General features: G+C 51.4%; 1 protein-coding gene across 1 annotated transcript in view; it reads right to left on the reverse strand.

The window, feature by feature from the left end:
• Positions 1–6,885: 6,885 nt before the first annotated feature.
• The window catches only part of SLC37A2 (solute carrier family 37 member 2), a 37,334-nt gene continuing 27,308 nt past the window's right edge, over positions 6,886–16,911 (reverse strand). Inside the window, exons 10-15 of the mRNA XM_024211826.2 lie at positions 16,274–16,322; positions 15,219–15,292; positions 12,791–12,869; positions 11,669–11,766; positions 10,005–10,069; positions 6,886–7,219 (exon numbers count right to left, since the gene is read on the reverse strand). Of these exons, the coding sequence (XP_024067594.1) occupies positions 7,204–7,219; positions 10,005–10,069; positions 11,669–11,766; positions 12,791–12,869; positions 15,219–15,292; positions 16,274–16,322 (381 nt within the window). The 3' untranslated portion in view covers positions 6,886–7,203. The remainder of the gene's footprint in view (positions 7,220–10,004; positions 10,070–11,668; positions 11,767–12,790; positions 12,870–15,218; positions 15,293–16,273; positions 16,323–16,911) is intronic.

Consider the following 16,911-nt stretch of genomic DNA (forward strand, 5'->3'; position numbering starts at 1 on the left):
GCCAGGAGCATACCATGGCAGAATAACTCTTAGCAATGGGGGTGCATGTTACATGTCCAGAGCCTTTCAACTAATGAACTCTCCTTCCCCTTTGCAAGGTAGGGGTGTGGAACTAGACCAGTTTACACAGGCGAAAGCTGAGCAAATCAGCACCAGAGCCAGGATGGGAGCTGACTTGGTGCTGGCCTTGAGGCCTGGGTTCTGACCATTGGCTGCCCCTCAGCCAACACAAGCGAGCTGGTTGTTGCTCTGTGTCCAGTGGCAATGGAACTGCTCAGTGTCCATGTCCCTCTGAGGGTCAAGTGGGTGCAGGGTGCAGGCATGTTGGAGCAACAGGTGCTTTTTGCCCCTTTGTTTTCACCTCCCTCCCTCCCAACTCTAAAGGGTCACTGGTCTTTCTTGCACTTTTCGTTTGCAGCCTATTTACGGGCTGGTCACACTGTTCCCACAGTCATGAAAAGGGTTGCAATTGGCATCCTTGTCATACTGTGCCCACGTCCCTGTAGGCCTCCACGGGCTGTAGCACTGGCACTGAGCCTCCTACTTTCAAGCTGATGGTTCCCAGCCACACCTCTGCCCTGAAGAGGAAGTTAGGTTTGTTTTTTTAAAGTTTGAGAACAAATGGGCCCAGCCCGTGGGAGAACAAGGGGCACAAGAGACTCAAACATTCCTGAGCCAGTACCTGCACTTCCCTGGCTCTGAAACGGAGCGGGTGGGAAGCATCACGGATTTGGGAGGCCAAGAGCCCTTGCTGGGGCCGAGTGGCAGGAGCGGGGTTTGAGTGGTGCTCTGAGCCTGTCCAGTGTAGCTGTGGGGGCACAGAGATGGACGCACTGCCCTGGGGCGAAGTGAGCCATACCCGGTGCAGGTTTGTCCTGTACCATAGTGATGTGCAAGACACAGGTGCAAGCCCCACATTGCACCCGTGCAGCATGTCTACACTGGAGATTTGCAGCAGGGTAACTAACTACATCCATGTAGCTGCACCACTGCCAACTTCCTTACTGCAGACAGGGCTTATGTGCTTGGGAAGACTGTCTATACACAGGGCTAGTCATTCTTCTCCCCCTTAGCCTGGGTTTGGAGCTCTGCGGCTGACAAAGCACTGTGCAGTGATACTGCCAGGCCTCTTTTCTTACCGGGGGGGGAAAGCAAGGGCGAGAGGAGGCTAAACTTCGCCTGTGGTGGCTGGGTTAGGCCTTAGTCTGTGGCTGACAGAGCTGAGTTCAGTGCTGGGACCTGACACTTACATACTGTGTCACTTTGGGCGAGTCCTGGAACTTTCCGATTTCACCCTCAGTATGGTGGGGATCTCAAGCCCTTTCAGCCTGCTGCGGCTGGGGAATCACTGGGGACTTCAGAGACGCTCTGCATAGCATTACTGCCTTCTTACCCGGCAGCTCGGAAGGGCAGAGAGGGAGACCAGACATCCAGCTCATTGCGGCTGGGAGGGTGCGGGGGGATGAGGCTGGGGGAATTAGAGGCAATCATCCTGCGCTGGCCTCCCACATTCAGCGCACTGAGATCCAGGGATGGGAAGGGCCGGGGAAGAGCTAGGAGTTACAGTCGCCGGCACCCCAAACATCAGCCAATTTATAATCCAATGACTCAGTTCCATAAATGTCAGCGTTGGCAGAGTTTGTGCAGGAAGCCCTCCGGGCAGCAGCAGGGCAAGCTCCCAAACACTCAGCAGAGCGGCAGGTGTTAGGTGAAATGCAGATGCCCAAGCCTGAGACTGTGTAGTATTCGCTGCCAGAAACCTGCTGCAGCCAGCACCGTGCACCACTCTGGTGTGTGCTGCCAAGCAGCACCTCTGCCAAGGGGCCAGTGGAGTCCTTTCGCTGAACGTAGACAAGCAGTGGGACCTTTCAGAGCTTGGCATCAGTTAGAAGCAGGGCAGGCTACTCCCCACGCGACTGCCCCCCTGTGAACAGGACTCACCGGCTCTGAGGTCCTTCGCGTTCCTTGTGTCCAGGGCTGTGGGGTCCCTGACTCACAGTTTGAGAACCGCTGGCCTAGGGAGATTGTGGAATCTCCATCCCTGGAGATATTTAAGAGCGGGTTAGACCAACACCTGCCAGGGATGTCTAGATAGTCCTGCCATGAGTGCAGGGGACTGGACTAGAAGACCTCTCGAGGTCCCTTCCAGTTCTATGGTTCTAAGATTCTGCACAAAGGAAGAAGCAGCAGTGGCCCGTATATTAAGGTTGCCTAACATTTCCTAGTGATACCTGTTTCCAGCTTTTTTTTTCTTTTTCCTTTTCCAGCTGGACCCTGGAATTTGGCCAGGAGGTAGGTCCGGGGGAGAGAGGTGCCTTTTACCATCCCTGTGAGGGCCCCAACTTAAAGGGCCCAATGGCCAGAAAGGGTCCAGCACCCACCTCTGAGCACCAGACCCTTCTGAAGGATTGCTTGTGAAAGTCTTAGGGCTAGCTCCACACATGCCCTTAGATGTCTAACTGCCACTCTCGGCACCTAAATTGGGGATTTAGACACCGTTGAGAACCTCAAAATCCTTGCACAGCTGCTGCCTAGCCTGGGGGTGCCCACATTTAGGCTGACAAGGGGCACTAGGTGCCCACATTTTCATCACGGGCATATGCAGAACCACCGAGCTGCTCAGAACCCTAGTTCACCGCCGGTGGGATTCTCAAACCAGGCATTTCTCAGCCTCGCTCTCCTACAGGGCCTGGTCTGGTAGGTATGTTCAGAGCATGTTTCCTGCGCTGGCACTGCACAAAAGACAGTCAGGAATGTAGGTCTCTAGGGCCCACAGTACCTAACAGCCCAGGGTCAGGCTGGGACAGGAAACCCAGGTCTGAATCCCCGCTCTGCTTGATGTGGAGCAGCGACGTGAGCTTGGGTCCCCTATATCCCAGCTGAGTGCCCTGCTCCCCAGGCTGTTGGGGGGGAGGGCTCTTGTTGAAGTGGTTCCACTTTGTATAAATACTCAGTGCGCTAGGGAAAGGGACGATTGCCTGCTGAGCAGGGCACTCTGCGGGGATAGGGGAGACCCAAGGTCCTGCTCCACATCAGGCCGAGTGAGGAGCTGAAAACGCACAGCCCAGGTGAGCGTCCTGACCGCCAGGCTACGGGCTGAACGCGGGACAGGGGGCATGCTCTAGTTGTCTGACCTGGTTTAGGCTCCTATCGGAAAGAGCAGCAGGGTTCACAGCTGTGAATCCCAGGCAGAGGGAGGTGCCTAACTCCCTTTGAGGTGCCTAAATCACCCCTCACCTTGGCATTTCCTCTTGGCTAGTTTAGGCAGCTCCCCACTCTGCTTTCCCTCGGAAACCCATCTGGTTTCCATTAGATTTGAGGGGCTTGACACTATCCCACCGCGTATAATTCAATACCGATGTGGCCAGACAGAGAAGGGCACTTGCCCCAGGTTAGGGCACTTGCCTGGGATGCAGAGAGTCCCTGGTCCAATTGATATCAATTATATATCCGTATCTCCAGGGAGCTCAGCTTGGCCCCTGGCTCTGTGCACTGCTAGTGCAGAGAGACACACCCTGTCCCTGGGAGGAAGGCAGCCAAGGGCAGATTCAGAGACTGTGAGCAGCCCCGAGGGAGCGAGGAGAGCCACAATGTCGAGGGACGGCCCCTGGAGCTCGGGGGAGGATGGCCGCATGCCTGGATGGCCACCAGCCGCCTGCTCAGAGGAGGGGCCATGTCTGGAGGCGGGGGGGGAGGGTACACTCACATGATTGACAAGTCAAAGCCCTGGAAGAAGAACTAGGGTGACCAGCAGGATGTGAGATGCCGCCCCTGGGAGTGCTGGGAGAGGGGAGAAGCCATTTTGGAGGAGCTGGAGCCAGTCACTGTAAGGGCAGGACTGGTGTAGGGGGGCTGGTGAGTCCCAGGCCTGCATGCAGGGTCCCCCTGAGAACTGGCAGCAACTGTGCCTGGCAGCAACATCCCTCAGCTTGGTGCTTTCACTCCTCAGGAGAGCGCCCAGCGTACAGGGTTTTGTGGGAAAATTCCCTCCCCAGCCGGGCAGCGTGAACCCTACAGCTCCTAGCTAGACCAGGCTCCACGTGCTCACTCAGGGCTGCCTGCCTGCTGGGCGCATGGCTGAGCGCTGGGGCAGGAGATCCGGAGTTGGGTTTTTAGCAGAGTTGTTATAATCTGCACCTGAGCCCTGCACCCCTTTGTGGAGCGGGGAGATCCTGGCCCCAGAAGTAGCCTGACTCCTGCAGGAAGAGGACGCCTGCCAGCAGCGATTGTCAGCCCCTGAGCAGTGCTGAGGAGTCCAGGTCGATCGCTGAATGTAAGGATCATTTACAGAGTTGAGACCCCATCGCAGAATATCCTGTAGCCCAGTGGTTGGAGCACTTCTGCAATATGGGAGACCTGCGTTCCAGTCCCTGCTCCCTAACAGGTAGAGCAGGGATTTGGGTCTGCCACAGTCCAGATGAGCGCCCTGACCAGAGGGTTAGTGGGTATGATTGGACAGACGGACACAGAGCCCCAAAGTGCCTGTTGTACAGGTTAGGTGTGCTGACAAGGCTTCATGGATTGGACCCCACAGCTGGGATAGGCAGGGGAACGCCTAGTCTGAGAATCCCACCAGGGCTTAGGCCTGAACTAGGACCTAAGTAGCTCAGTGGCATCAAAATTTGAGCAGTTTTGTGCAAGCCCCCCCCCAGAAACAAAAGTGCCTACAGGGGCTAGCAGCAGCTGAGCAGAGGGTAGGTCAGTGCCAGGGTGCCCTGCTGCCTCATTAAGCAGCGAAGTCCCTCTGTGGATCGAACCCTGGCCCACGGGAGGCAACTGCCAGATAATAACGTTCCATCTCTTCCCAGCATGCTCAGCTAGTTCTTCTGCTGAAGGCAGTTCCATGCTTGCACTGTGATTTATGTTTGGTTCCTGAATGACTGGATTTCTGCCTGCGCTTCCATGTGTCACCCTTTTGCTATACTATGTCTACACTGCAAAGAACCCCCGCCGGTTCAGAGTCCCAGAGCCTGGATCTATTGACTTGGGTTCGCGGTGCTCAGACTGCGGGGCTAAAACAGCAGCGTAAGTGGGTGCCAGTTGAGTTGGAGCCCGAGCTACAAGACCCTCTTCCCTTGCCACATTTCAGAGCCGGAGTGGGAACATCTGCACTGTTGCCCCAGGCCCTGACACTCTATGCCGCGGATTGTTCTTTACAGTGTAGATGTACCTAACAGGAGCCTCTCTTGCTTTCCCAGCACAGGAGTAGGGATGTATCTGCTTACAAGTGGATGGCTTTTTGAGAGACTAATTCTCCCGGAGCAGCACTGAGGGCATTTGGAGAGGACTTTATCCCTTTTCTTTACACAATCAAGGAACAAGGACCTATCGCTTTGCTCTTATAAAACTGCTAAAGTGAGGCGGGGAAAGAATCAGAACCAACGAGGAGCTTGTCCTGCTCTGCCTTACTCATTAAGAACGAATGTTACGCCCAGCTGGTTAGACTAAAACATTGGCAGCAAGGATCTGGCTCTTCAGAGCGAGTGATGCACCCAGCACTACTGGAGATGGTGGGTGGATTGATAAAAGACGATTTGATAGGCTATTGGTCATGAAGACAACTTACCGGTTTTTCATTGTTTTTTGGAAGGCTGAGAATTAGATGGGTGTTAAATTGTTAAGATATAGAAGCCCTGTACTTAAGTACTTAGCTGGCACAGATTGGCATATTGGATTTAAATGGGTCTCTTCCCTCCCCTACCACCACTCTCCTCTTCCCCTTGCATCTCTCTTTCTAGCACAATGTCCCCTAGACATGGTGTAGTTTAGGGGGACATGGGAGTGTTGCACCCCAAACTGCAAGCTTGGGGCAGGTGTGGAATTTACCCCCCATGCACGGCCCCGTTGGCCTGGCTGGAATTGACCTCCCCAAATATGTGTCAATCTACACCAATGCTCCTAAAGACACTTTAAGAAAGAGGAGGAATATATTAGTTAGCTGCTTCTGGACATACAGAGGCTGTAGGAGAGAGAATCTTTTCCCCGCCTCCCCTCACAGGGATGTTTGGCACTTGAATAGAACAGTGATAAGCATGGTGTAACAACCCAGCCAGAATGTCCTTACAAACATTATCAAAGTTACTCTTAAAACAACTGTCAGTGGCCTGCAGATGTAGATTAAGATCTTTCAAATGATAGGAATCTAGTTCACTTTGCAGAGGCCGGATGAGATCATCATCTCACTCACAGTTTCTGAACTACAAACCATCATACAAGGTTTTAAAATTATAAACCGGGACCATTATGAAAGATGCTGCTTCCTTCTAATGTAAAAAGAGTGGTTCTGGAAACAGCAAAGCACAGAATAAAACTTAGTTTGTGTTTATCAGAAAAATCTAGAAGCGGGATTCCTGGACTAAACTAAACGGGTCTTTTTTTCAGTCCAAATGGCAGCGTTCTAGTGTCTAGCACTACTCTGTATTATGACCTCAGAGAGCCAAAAGCATTGACACAACCCTTTGTCTTGTTCCCAAAAACAACCCTTTGTCTTGTTCCCAAAAACAAAATTCTTGCTCGCAATATCTGTTTGATAGCTAATCACTATCCATTTATTAGTACCTACTGTGTTAAACTGTCCAGAATGAGAAAGAATCCAGCCACAGGAACTGGCACGTTTTCAGCTCAGTTGCTGAGCATGTTAATCAATGTTGCAAACGAATGACGATAGAGGCATCTGAAAAGCCAGAAGTGGGGCTCAAACCTGAGGATTGTCATTCGTTTGAGAACCAGCTGGTGCCGAGACAGAACTGCTGATCTCGACAAGGCAAGGGCCAGAAGCTCTAGCACATCGCACAGAAGGAAGCCAGTCTCTGCAGCTCCTGGGGCCCAGCGACCTTGGGAACATTTCCCGCCACTCCCAGGACAAAGAGAAGCTCCATTACAACACAGGTTTAGCACCATTTTAATAATAAAAGGAATAATGGAAGAGGAGCAGAGGCAGTGGGTAAGAGACAGAGGCCCCAGTTATGCCTCACAAGACAGTCATGGGCCAGAATACACCAGCTTCTCTGCACCATCGCCCTGGATAAAGCTGCTGCCAATGATTAGAGTCCGTGGTGGTTGGGTTTTAGAGAACTACTCATCTTCCCAGTTCATTTTGCCTCCATAAATTCCTCCCACTTTAAACAGAGCATCCAAAGGTGGGGTCTGCCAGCAAAGCCCGTCACTGTTGCACTCCGCTGCCTCTGGTCACAGGGAGTCAGGTCAAAATTCTTTAAATCTGCGAGAACAAGAACCACCATTAGAGCACAGCCCACGGAGCGTGGCCAGGCAGGCGCCTGCCAAGGAACAGTTTCTTTTCATGAGTTTAATTACATTCAATACGCTTCCGAAGCACTTTTTAACCTGAATAGCCACCGCTTCCCAGGTGCTCAGATCCAGTCAGGGATAGATGGAACTTTGCTCCGATGGAGATTGTTCAAGAACTGCAGTGTGCCAGAATCCAAAGCCAAGTCACTAGGACTTACATCCTGCCCCTCACCCAGCTCACCTCACCTGCCGAGTTTTAGAGCCACGGAGTCCTTGTGCAAGGGAAAGAGCCGAAGGAGAAACAGGAGCAAGCAGGTAGAGAAGGCAGCAGAGATACCACCCCCATTTTGGTTCCTGCTAACGCAAGAGCCTAGTGCGTGTCCCAGACAGCAGCTCACAGCTGTTAATTTGATTCCAGTGGGGAACTAAATGGTGAGAGTCTAAGAAACAACCCAAGAGGGACACGCAAGGACCACCCAGGGGCTGAGGTGGCTGCAGCACCTTCCAGAGGCTGGGGGTCCCAACCTAAGGAGACACCAGCATTGCAGTGATTATGCAGACAGCGAGGCAGCCCTCAGTGACCACATGGGCCTCAGCTTTAGACATTAGAACCTTCTGCTGAGAGGGAATTTGGGGACAGAACTGACTGTTCCAACTTCCTAGCCCAGCCACCAAAGGCTGGCGGACGGGATGTTACTGTCGGGCCAGATCCAGAGGAGGAGAGGCTGGCTTTTGTTGGTCCCATTCTTAGGCGCCTCCCCCCACCCCATTCATTGCATAGGGAAACTAGCACCTAACTCAGGCTTTGTGGATCCTGTTTTTGTTCCAGGGGTTTCTAGGTGCCTAAAAGTTAGGTGTTGCAATGCCCACGGCCCTGAGGATGAGCCAGAATCACACTGCAGAGAGACTTGAACCCACAGCTTTCTGGCCCAGTTCTCCCAGCCTCACAAGCCCCAAAGAAAGGGAACCTTGTCTCATAAATGCAGCAAGAGGCACTCTGGCTATAGCCCTACTTTTCCAGGCTGCTATTGAGGAGACTCTCTCAAGAAGGCAGAACCAGCCAGATATAAATTGAGGTCCAGCTGCCATTAGCTGGCTGAGCCCACCATATTCCCTTCCCAAGGGATCAGACTGGACCAAAGGGCTCTAAACAGAGCCTGAAGCATCACCCTGACTGACCAACATAAAGGAAGCAGGTTTGCCACCCTTTGGTGGACCCAGCAAGCGCAGAGTGGCACATTCCCAAAGCCAGAGCCGCTCACAGCCGGCAGACGGGCACATGTCACTCCCATCACTCCAAAGGGAGCTCGTGCAGGTTGGAGAAGCTAGAACTGGGCCCTTTGTGACAAGGTAGCCGAGACATGAAAGCAGGAGTCTTATTACCCTGCACGAGGGCTGAGGAGGAGACTTGGGCCAGACTTACCGTAACACAGGGGCCCAGAACATGGCTACCAAAAAAGCTGTTTACCTGTAAACATAATCAAGATATAGTGTACCAGGCTCCTGAGAGCATGGCAGGAACACCCCTTGGCAAAGCGCAGCCCTACACCACCACAAGCTGCCCTGGGATTGTCAGTTCAAGAGCAAAGATGGCCTCTGAGAAATGCAGTCTACAATCTCGTCAATTTGTTTTGACTCCAGGACAAGAGTATTTTTATGACAATACTGATTCAGACACATGATTATTACCTTCATTTTACACAGGCTTGGAAATTACTTTGATTGGTACATCATTACATTTATATTTTTATCATCAGATTCACTGGCAAGGTTACAGGAGCAGTGGGGCTATGTACTTTGCCACTTGTAGTTTGTTAGTTTAACACACTAGTTGGTGGTCAGACAAGATGACCTGATGGTCCTTTCTGGCCTTATACTCTAGGACTAAAAATTTGGTGTCCAGATCAGAGTGTGTTTGGACATTTCAAGATAGTATTCTGGTCAGTTAGCCCCACTACTCTGCAATATGACCCAGAGCACAGCATGTGCCGCTGTCACAGTCAGGCACTGGAGATGGAGATATTGGACCCTGTCTTTGGAAGCTGCTCCCTTAGAAGTCTGTTGTATGACTACTGTGCCTTGGGTCTCTGCTCTTCTTTAGTTAGCCACGGAACAGACACCTTCATGTTTACCCCACAAATGCCAAGAAAGAAAAAAATCAGGATAAATCGCAGATGGAATTAGCCGCAGCAGCAAAATACCAGAGATACTCACAATACAAACTATTTCCCATCCAACACTACTGCATGTGTTAGTGCCACAGAAGAGCTAAGAAGACACACAAGGACAATTCATTTAGAACACATTAATAGGGTTTTGCAGGGCTGGAGGTAGAACTCTTGGGTCATTAGAACAGTCATAACTCTCCCTGGGTTCTTCTGTGGCCCAGGCTCTAGGTGTCCCTTTGGGCATGCTTGGGGGATAGGATAGGGGGTGGGGAGGCATTCATTGCACAGGGGGTTCCATCAAAGACTGGATAAAGACAAAACATTTATAGCAGCATTTGGGGTGCTTCCCATTCTAAATGCAGGGAATGCAGCAGTAGAGGTAAATTACCCAAGTACAGTATGTTTCCCTTTTCAATGGCACCTACTTTATATCTAAAACTCCTATGTGCACTCAGCATGTACCATACCTGCATATTTTGCCAGGTCAGGACACACCGCTGGAAGTGGGGGCTTCTCTGCCAGTGTTACAGGAGATCTGAGAACAGTCATAGAAATACACGGCAAACTTGGGATTTTAGAAGCACATACCCTCTTTTTCTTGTGTAGCAGCCACACCATCCTTGAATCTCTTTATACACCACCCGGGAAAGGAACTGGAAGGGAAAAGACACTCAAGATGAATATCGGACTTATGATTCTAGCCTCTGGGAAAGTATTGAAGATACAGTCCCCCCCACCTTCCCTGTCCCTGGAGTGAATGAGAAGTAGGCAAACCACTGGATGAATGATTTAGTCTGAATTTAGTTTGTCAGGCCATGTATCGTCTATAAATGTATTATTTATTCACCACAGATCCAGGAAATAATTCTCTGTTTGTCGATTGAGAGCATTTTCATTATGAGTATTCAAGAGTCAAAATTCTGATGGGACGAAGGAGTCACGGGGTCTATATCTAACCCCTGATTGGATGAGCATATTCCTAACCTCAGGTTTCCAAGGACAACACTTGGTTAAATACAGGCTTTGCTTTCTGCAAATGCTCTGAAACATTTACATCATTTGCCATCTCCATGACTATTCCTGCAAAGTCTTGTTTTCTAGCGTGTTCCTGCAAAGCAAAACGCGCACACCTGCAATCAAAAAGCCGACAAAACAGGAGTGGAAAAAACTCCTGATGTAGAGCAGATGTCCAGCAATGACACGGAAAGGTGCAAGATGCAAGTCACAGTGAGCCTGGCTCACTTCCAGCAGAGTTACCTCTTTATGGAAGTGGGAAGCCAGCGAAAAGGCAGAGCAGTGGTGTCGTCGGGGGTGGGGAGGAGGAATACTGCAAGAGCACAGATTCCAACCCAGACTGGGGCCCCATGGTGGTGCTAGGTGCTGTGCACAGGTCAGCGATAGAGCCAGGAATAGAACCCAGGTATCCTGCCCACTGACCACTTTGCCCCTTTCAGCAACCCCTGGCCAGTTAACAGCAGCATTGGCTGACAGAGAAGAAGGGGGAGAAAAGAGTGCAGATTTTCTTTCGATGCCCCAGTGCAGCGCAAAGGAATTAGGAAGAGCAAAGCGGTTCAGAGCCGAGGCTGTGTAACAAATCTAGGAACCACTTCACAATGGCGAAGAGAACCTGCTGTGCCTAAAAGCAGCACTACAGACGGAAGAGGCTGTTCATTGTGCCTGGCTTTATAGAGACCCCCACTTTCACCATGCATGCGACAGTCTTATTTACACAGCGCTTTTGCCTGTTATCTTGAAGGCTCCCAGAGCGTGTTCTAAGCTATGGAAATGCTCCCCGCTCTGAAATGGAACCAGTTGCTGTTTGACATGTGCACGGCAGCACTACACAAGCGTTTAGGGCAGGAAATGAAGAGTCCTGTATCCAGCTGACACTCCAGGAGTAACACTGGGAGACAAATGCAATTAACCCCACTGGCATTTGGTCACAGCACCGGAGTTCCTCCCTCTACCCTTGACAAGCATGCCAAGGGCTTTGGGTGCTGTCCGTCAAACACGATGTTACCCCCTCAGGACGCTGGGACACGAATTCATTGCTGCCTCAGAGAGAAGCGCACCAAATACTCAGGCACCAGCACGAAGTGCTACAGCTCCTGGCCTTTCCTTAGCGGCTACTCATCCAAATGCAGGCCAGGCCAGACACTTAGCTTGTGAAATCAGACACAACCCCTGGCCCAGCTGCACACCAATCCCCTAATCTGCATCAAGAAGCCACAGCAGGCTCAAGAGAAACCCACCAGGCATGCCAAGATGTCGGCTGTTATTAGCATGTAGAAGACATTGTTCCAGCCAGTGGGAGAGATCAGCCCTGCCAGCAGGGGGCCCAGAGCAGCACCTGCAAAGGACAAACAAAGCAGATCACTAGCGGCCATGAACCATCCCGGGCATTGGCATATGCAGGGCAGAAAACCCATGCCCAGCCCCCACGTCAGTTCTGGCACACGTGCCGGAGTGCTTGAAGGCTGCATGCTCAGCACTGCAGGCTCCAGCTCCTCTGCCTGCTCTCAGTCATCTCCTCCCCTGCCAGTTTCTCACCTTGCTCCCACTCCCATCTTGGCAGCCGCTGCTGTTCAGCAATGCCCCCTTGTGTTCTCCCACTGCCCCTGCTATCAGGCACTGGCCAGACTCGCCGGATGCTGCAGCTGGGCCTGCAGATACAGCTCCCACTTCCCAAGGCCAGAAGAGAGCGGAAGAGCTTGCTCCAGGTCTCCCCTCTGAGCAGTCTCCACACATGGCTGGCACTAGCCTCCCAGCCCTGCTCAGGAAGCGAGTGTGCCTGGACTCCCCTGGCTCCAGCCACAGGCAGAGCTGGAGCAGCCGGCAGTAGCTTTCCTCCTGCCGCAGCCTGGGTGTGCCTCACTGCCTAGCTCAGTCCCACAGCAGGGTTATTTATCGGGCGCTGGGGCCCATTTAATCGCCGGGGCCTCTGAGCAGTGGAGTTTGATTCTACTTGGCAGTTTGAAAAGCTCCTTGCAGCACCTGCACCATTAGCTCCCACCCCCCGGGGCCGCGGGAACCCAACCGTTCCCCTGGGTCTTATCCCCTCCCTTCCCGTCTCTCTGCCTGCCCGAGAATGGCTGGCGGAAGCTTACGGGACCCAATCACCATCCCTGCAGAGGGAAGTAAAGAGTCTCTCTCCCTTTCCCTTCTCTTGAGTAAAGCAGGCTGGCTCTGGACCATTCCCAGCTCACCGGCAGCCTGTGTTCCCTTAGGGCAAAGGGTGCTGGACCCTGGGGACAAGAGGAACATAGACCCTACTGGGGGCAGGAGAGCTGGGGGTTGAATTAGGTTCTCCAGCTATTGTATGGAGTTCTTGGAACAGTTTGCCCCCCTTGGTTAGTACAGCCAACCCTACTCACCTATAGATCCAGTCCCATCAATTATGGCTGTAACAGTGGACAGGGCTTTTGCATTTCCTTTGAGACACTCGTGAGTTCCCTGTGCAGGAGGGGAAGTAAAAAATACTGGAGTAAAAATGAGGGGTACAATTTGTGATCCATTCAGTGCATCCTGAACCCTGACTCATTGTGGTTACTGGGTTAGTCCAGGACCTGTCTCCAGCGAGGAATGCTGGTATCAAAATGCCAGAGAGGTTTCTTCGGTGACAGGCAGTTTTAGGAACACACCCTCTAGGGAGACAGTTTCCTGAAGAGGGGAAACCCCTTTCTTGAATACTTGCCCTGGGGAGGGAGATTCTTAGACCAGTAAGCGACATCTTTGGGAACTTTCTCCCCTTCCATGTACCAAGAGGGGGCAGCATTCCAATCATCTGATTTTCTGCACATTTCATGTTGCCTCCTACAGCCACATTCCAAAGGCAGGCGAGCAGCACTAGAGCTCACAATGGCTGAAGTACTTTCTCCTTCAGGCAGAGCAAACTGCTTTGGCCTCTCTGGAGTCCTGGCTTGTGCTGGTTGGAGCGGAGGGATTTTTGAAGACTGAAGGTTGCGGGGGGGAATTGATTTTTTGCTGGCCTCCTTGCAGATTTACTGCATCTGGCTGCCCAACACAAGGGCCATACTGGGTCAGGTTCTCTGCTGTAACTTACAGTGTTTCAGCTACATTTGTACTGAATCTTTGGAGGAGGAGGGGTGGGGGTGGCACCTCCGTAGCTTGCCTGAGTTGATAGTAAGATTGATGAATGGATAATAGGATAATTACTGAGGACTTCCATTGCTGTAGTGCCCAATGACCCCAATCGGGTACAAGGTTCCATCGTACTAGGCACTGCACAAACATAACACAGACCCTTCCTGCGAGAGCTAAAAATCCAGTGATTTTAATCCCATCTGATTTTATTAACTCCACAGTTGTAAAGTTTTTAAGGCTAGGGATTTCAAAGAGGTTTCAGAGCCAAGTGCCCAAATATCACTGAAATTCAACCAGAGTTAGATTTTAAGTCCCTTCTTTTCCTTCCCCCCACCCCCAAAATCCTATCTTTAAGCCAGTTACAAAAGCAGGTAGAAATATCTTCAATTTGAACAAGCTGAAAGTGTTACCTTTAAAAAACAACCCAAAGTTACTTCCCTATGAATTAAGGATGGAATTTTCAAAAGCGTATTGTGCTGGGTCCACTTTGCTCCCACTGAAGTACATGCAAGTTAGCTTGATGCAAGCCCAACTGCAGGCTGTAAAAACACCTTAAGTATAGTGGTGCTACCTTCCCACTCTATTAGAGTCTTAATGGGAAGCTCCTAAGGAGAAGGTCATTTAGAGGAGAAAGCGAGCAGCATGTAGACAGCTTCCCCTGTCCCTCGGAAGGCCTTCCAGTTTGTTAGAGGAACTTTTGGGCAGTTGCTGACAGTGGGGCCCTGGCAAGGAATGGGACTCTGTGCTGTCAGACCATAGAGCTGTTTATCAGCTAGTCTTACATTTGATCTGAAGAGTGTCAGCCCAAGCGTGTGCCAGAACTGGGAAGACGACGTTCTAGTCTTAAAAGCAGCAGCAACAGAAAATATCCTTGCACAACTGAGGAACACTTGGACTGGACTAAATCTTTTGAAACCAGATACTAGCAAACACCTTCTTATGCTTGGCTGCTCTGGAGAATTTACCTCAGGGACTCTTACAGCCAGCGGATTGCGTAACACCACAAATCTTTCTGAACTGCCTCGGAGAGGTCTGAGCACTCTCTCCGTACCACGTCACTTAAATCCCTCCACGTTTCTAATGCAGCGTCCCAGCCCTTGTCCCCCTGCCGCCAGGAGGGCTCAACCCAGGTGTCAGCTTTACACTTGAGGAGAAGACTTTCCTGCACTTGTGCTGTGTGCATTCCTAGCCCAGGGAGGGGAGGAGGGATTTGCACTAATGAGAGGCCCAAGATGCGGGTATTTGCACGTGATCCACCAGTAACAACCCTCTACGGCGAAGCTCAGAAGAGACAGAACAGCCTTTGTGTGGAGGGAAGTGCACAAAAAGCTGCAGTTGGAATGGAAGGCCTCAAACTTTGAGCCAGGCAAAAAATAAGAAAAAAGGCTCAAGTGAGACGAGAGGGGCCAGGTCTCCACTAGGAAATTAAGTCCGTGTAACTACATCGCATAGGGATGTGAGAAATCCACCCCCCTGTGCGATGCAGTTAAACCAACCTAACCCCTGGTGTAGACAGTGCTATGTTGACGGGAGGGCTGCTCCCGCTGTCACAGCTACCGCCTGTCGGGGGGGGGGGGGGTGGAGTAGCCACACGGTGGGAGGGCTGCTCCCATCAGTGTAGGTAGTGTCTTCACTAAAGTGCTGCAGTGTTTTAAGTGTAGACCTGCCCTAAGAAAAAACAAACAGTGTAATTCTTACCAAGTCAGCTGAAACCGCTGTCGTAATGAGAGCATAAGGCCCATTCACCAGGGCACCACATATAATTAGCATAGCTGCAAAGAGAAAGAGTATCAGTACTACAGCACAGCTGGCCCTGCTGTATGCCAAGATCCTACAGCGATCCAGTCAGAGATGTGTGTATTTGCTACACTCTACTGTAGGGAACAGCCCTGTACTGGCAGGATCTACCAGGTGCTTCTAACTTCTATGAACTCTCAGTTCTGCCACTGAGTTCATAGTGGGACAACGGGGGGAGCAAGGGAATTGGAAGCAAGAGCCATTTGCAGTTACAGGCAGCCCAGGAAGGCCCTGTTAGGTTAAGAGTCCCCTCTCCATCTCCAACACACTATTCTGGAGGTCACTGCAGGATGGGTTCTGCATTACACATTTACTCTTCCCTTTCAGAATGTCACGTCTTCCCTCCTCTGTTCCCCTAGTGCCTGCGGGCAGGAAGAGACCATTCTGGGCTGTGACAGCATCACTTTATTCTGCAGCTCTCAACCATAGTTCGGTGCTTTGACAAGGGTGACAGTGAGTGAGGCTCAGCCCAGAGCACCCTGGATCAAAGGAAGGTTTGCTGGGGACCTTCATACAAACAGGTTTTGAAGGCAGAAATGGGGTGTTGGCGGAGGGGTGGAGAGGGAAGAGTTATAAAATAACAGCAATAGCAACTGTGTGGCACCAGTGACTAGTTGTGATTTTAAGGCCAGAGAGGTGCACTGTGATCACTGAGTCTGATTTCCTACAGGCCACTGAATTTCACCCAGCAATTCCTGCATTGAGCCCAATAACTGTTGGGGCCATGATTTGATTTAAAAGAAGATGTCCAGGTGATGGAGATTCCACCACATCCCTAGATGAATTCTTCCAATGGTCAACCAATCTCCCTGTTTTTCCCTAGGGCAGATAATTCTGGAGGAGACGGGAGAACGAGTCTAGACGGTTTATTTGCCTCCAGAGAGGCACATCTAGAAACTCAGAAACTTGTGAACAAACTCATTGGTTTGTTCCCAAGAGTCTGAAGTTCTACTTACCTACTGAACTGCCTATTCCATTCTGGCCAACGTGATTGTACAGGAATAGCTGGAAGCAAAGAGGAGAAACTGATTATGCCAGCAGGTTAGAATTACCAAACCCCTTAACTAATTTCTGCTCTCCTCCATAAACCTCAGCTGGGTGGAGTGCCACAGCCTAGCTGCAGCTATAACAAGTGGGTACAAGTATCAGGGTTATTTCCATGGAAACCCTCCATGGACAATCCCGGACCACAGTCAGCGATTTGTCACAAGTCCCATTCCCCGCCCCCCCCACCCAATTCAAGAAGGAACTCGCCTTCCTTTTGAGATCAAGCAGAGCGTCCCTGGGTCCCAGACGAGTTGCAAGGTGCAGTGAGCTAGTCCTGCCTGGATTCTGGTTCTGTCCCCTTTCCCAGCTAAGAGCATTTTAGCTTGCAGTGGTGTGCAAGACCCCGAGTCCACATCTGGATCCTTTCAGACAAAGGAGGGGCCACCACTGTCTAGCTTGGGGGCCTAATGTCAGGTGCTAAATCCATTCTCTGAGGGACCGAGTACGTACTGCAGCTCCCGCTGAAGCCGGCAGTTGGGGTGCTCATTCCCTTTGAATGTCAGCCCACTTACTTAGCTGCCTAAATACACACTGAGGTCCTTCATTT

Source organism: Terrapene carolina, unplaced genomic scaffold (genome assembly GCF_002925995.2).
Source record: "Terrapene carolina triunguis isolate 2854851 unplaced genomic scaffold, T_m_triunguis-2.0 Scaffold374, whole genome shotgun sequence".
NCBI lineage: Eukaryota > Metazoa > Chordata > Testudines > Emydidae > Terrapene > Terrapene triunguis.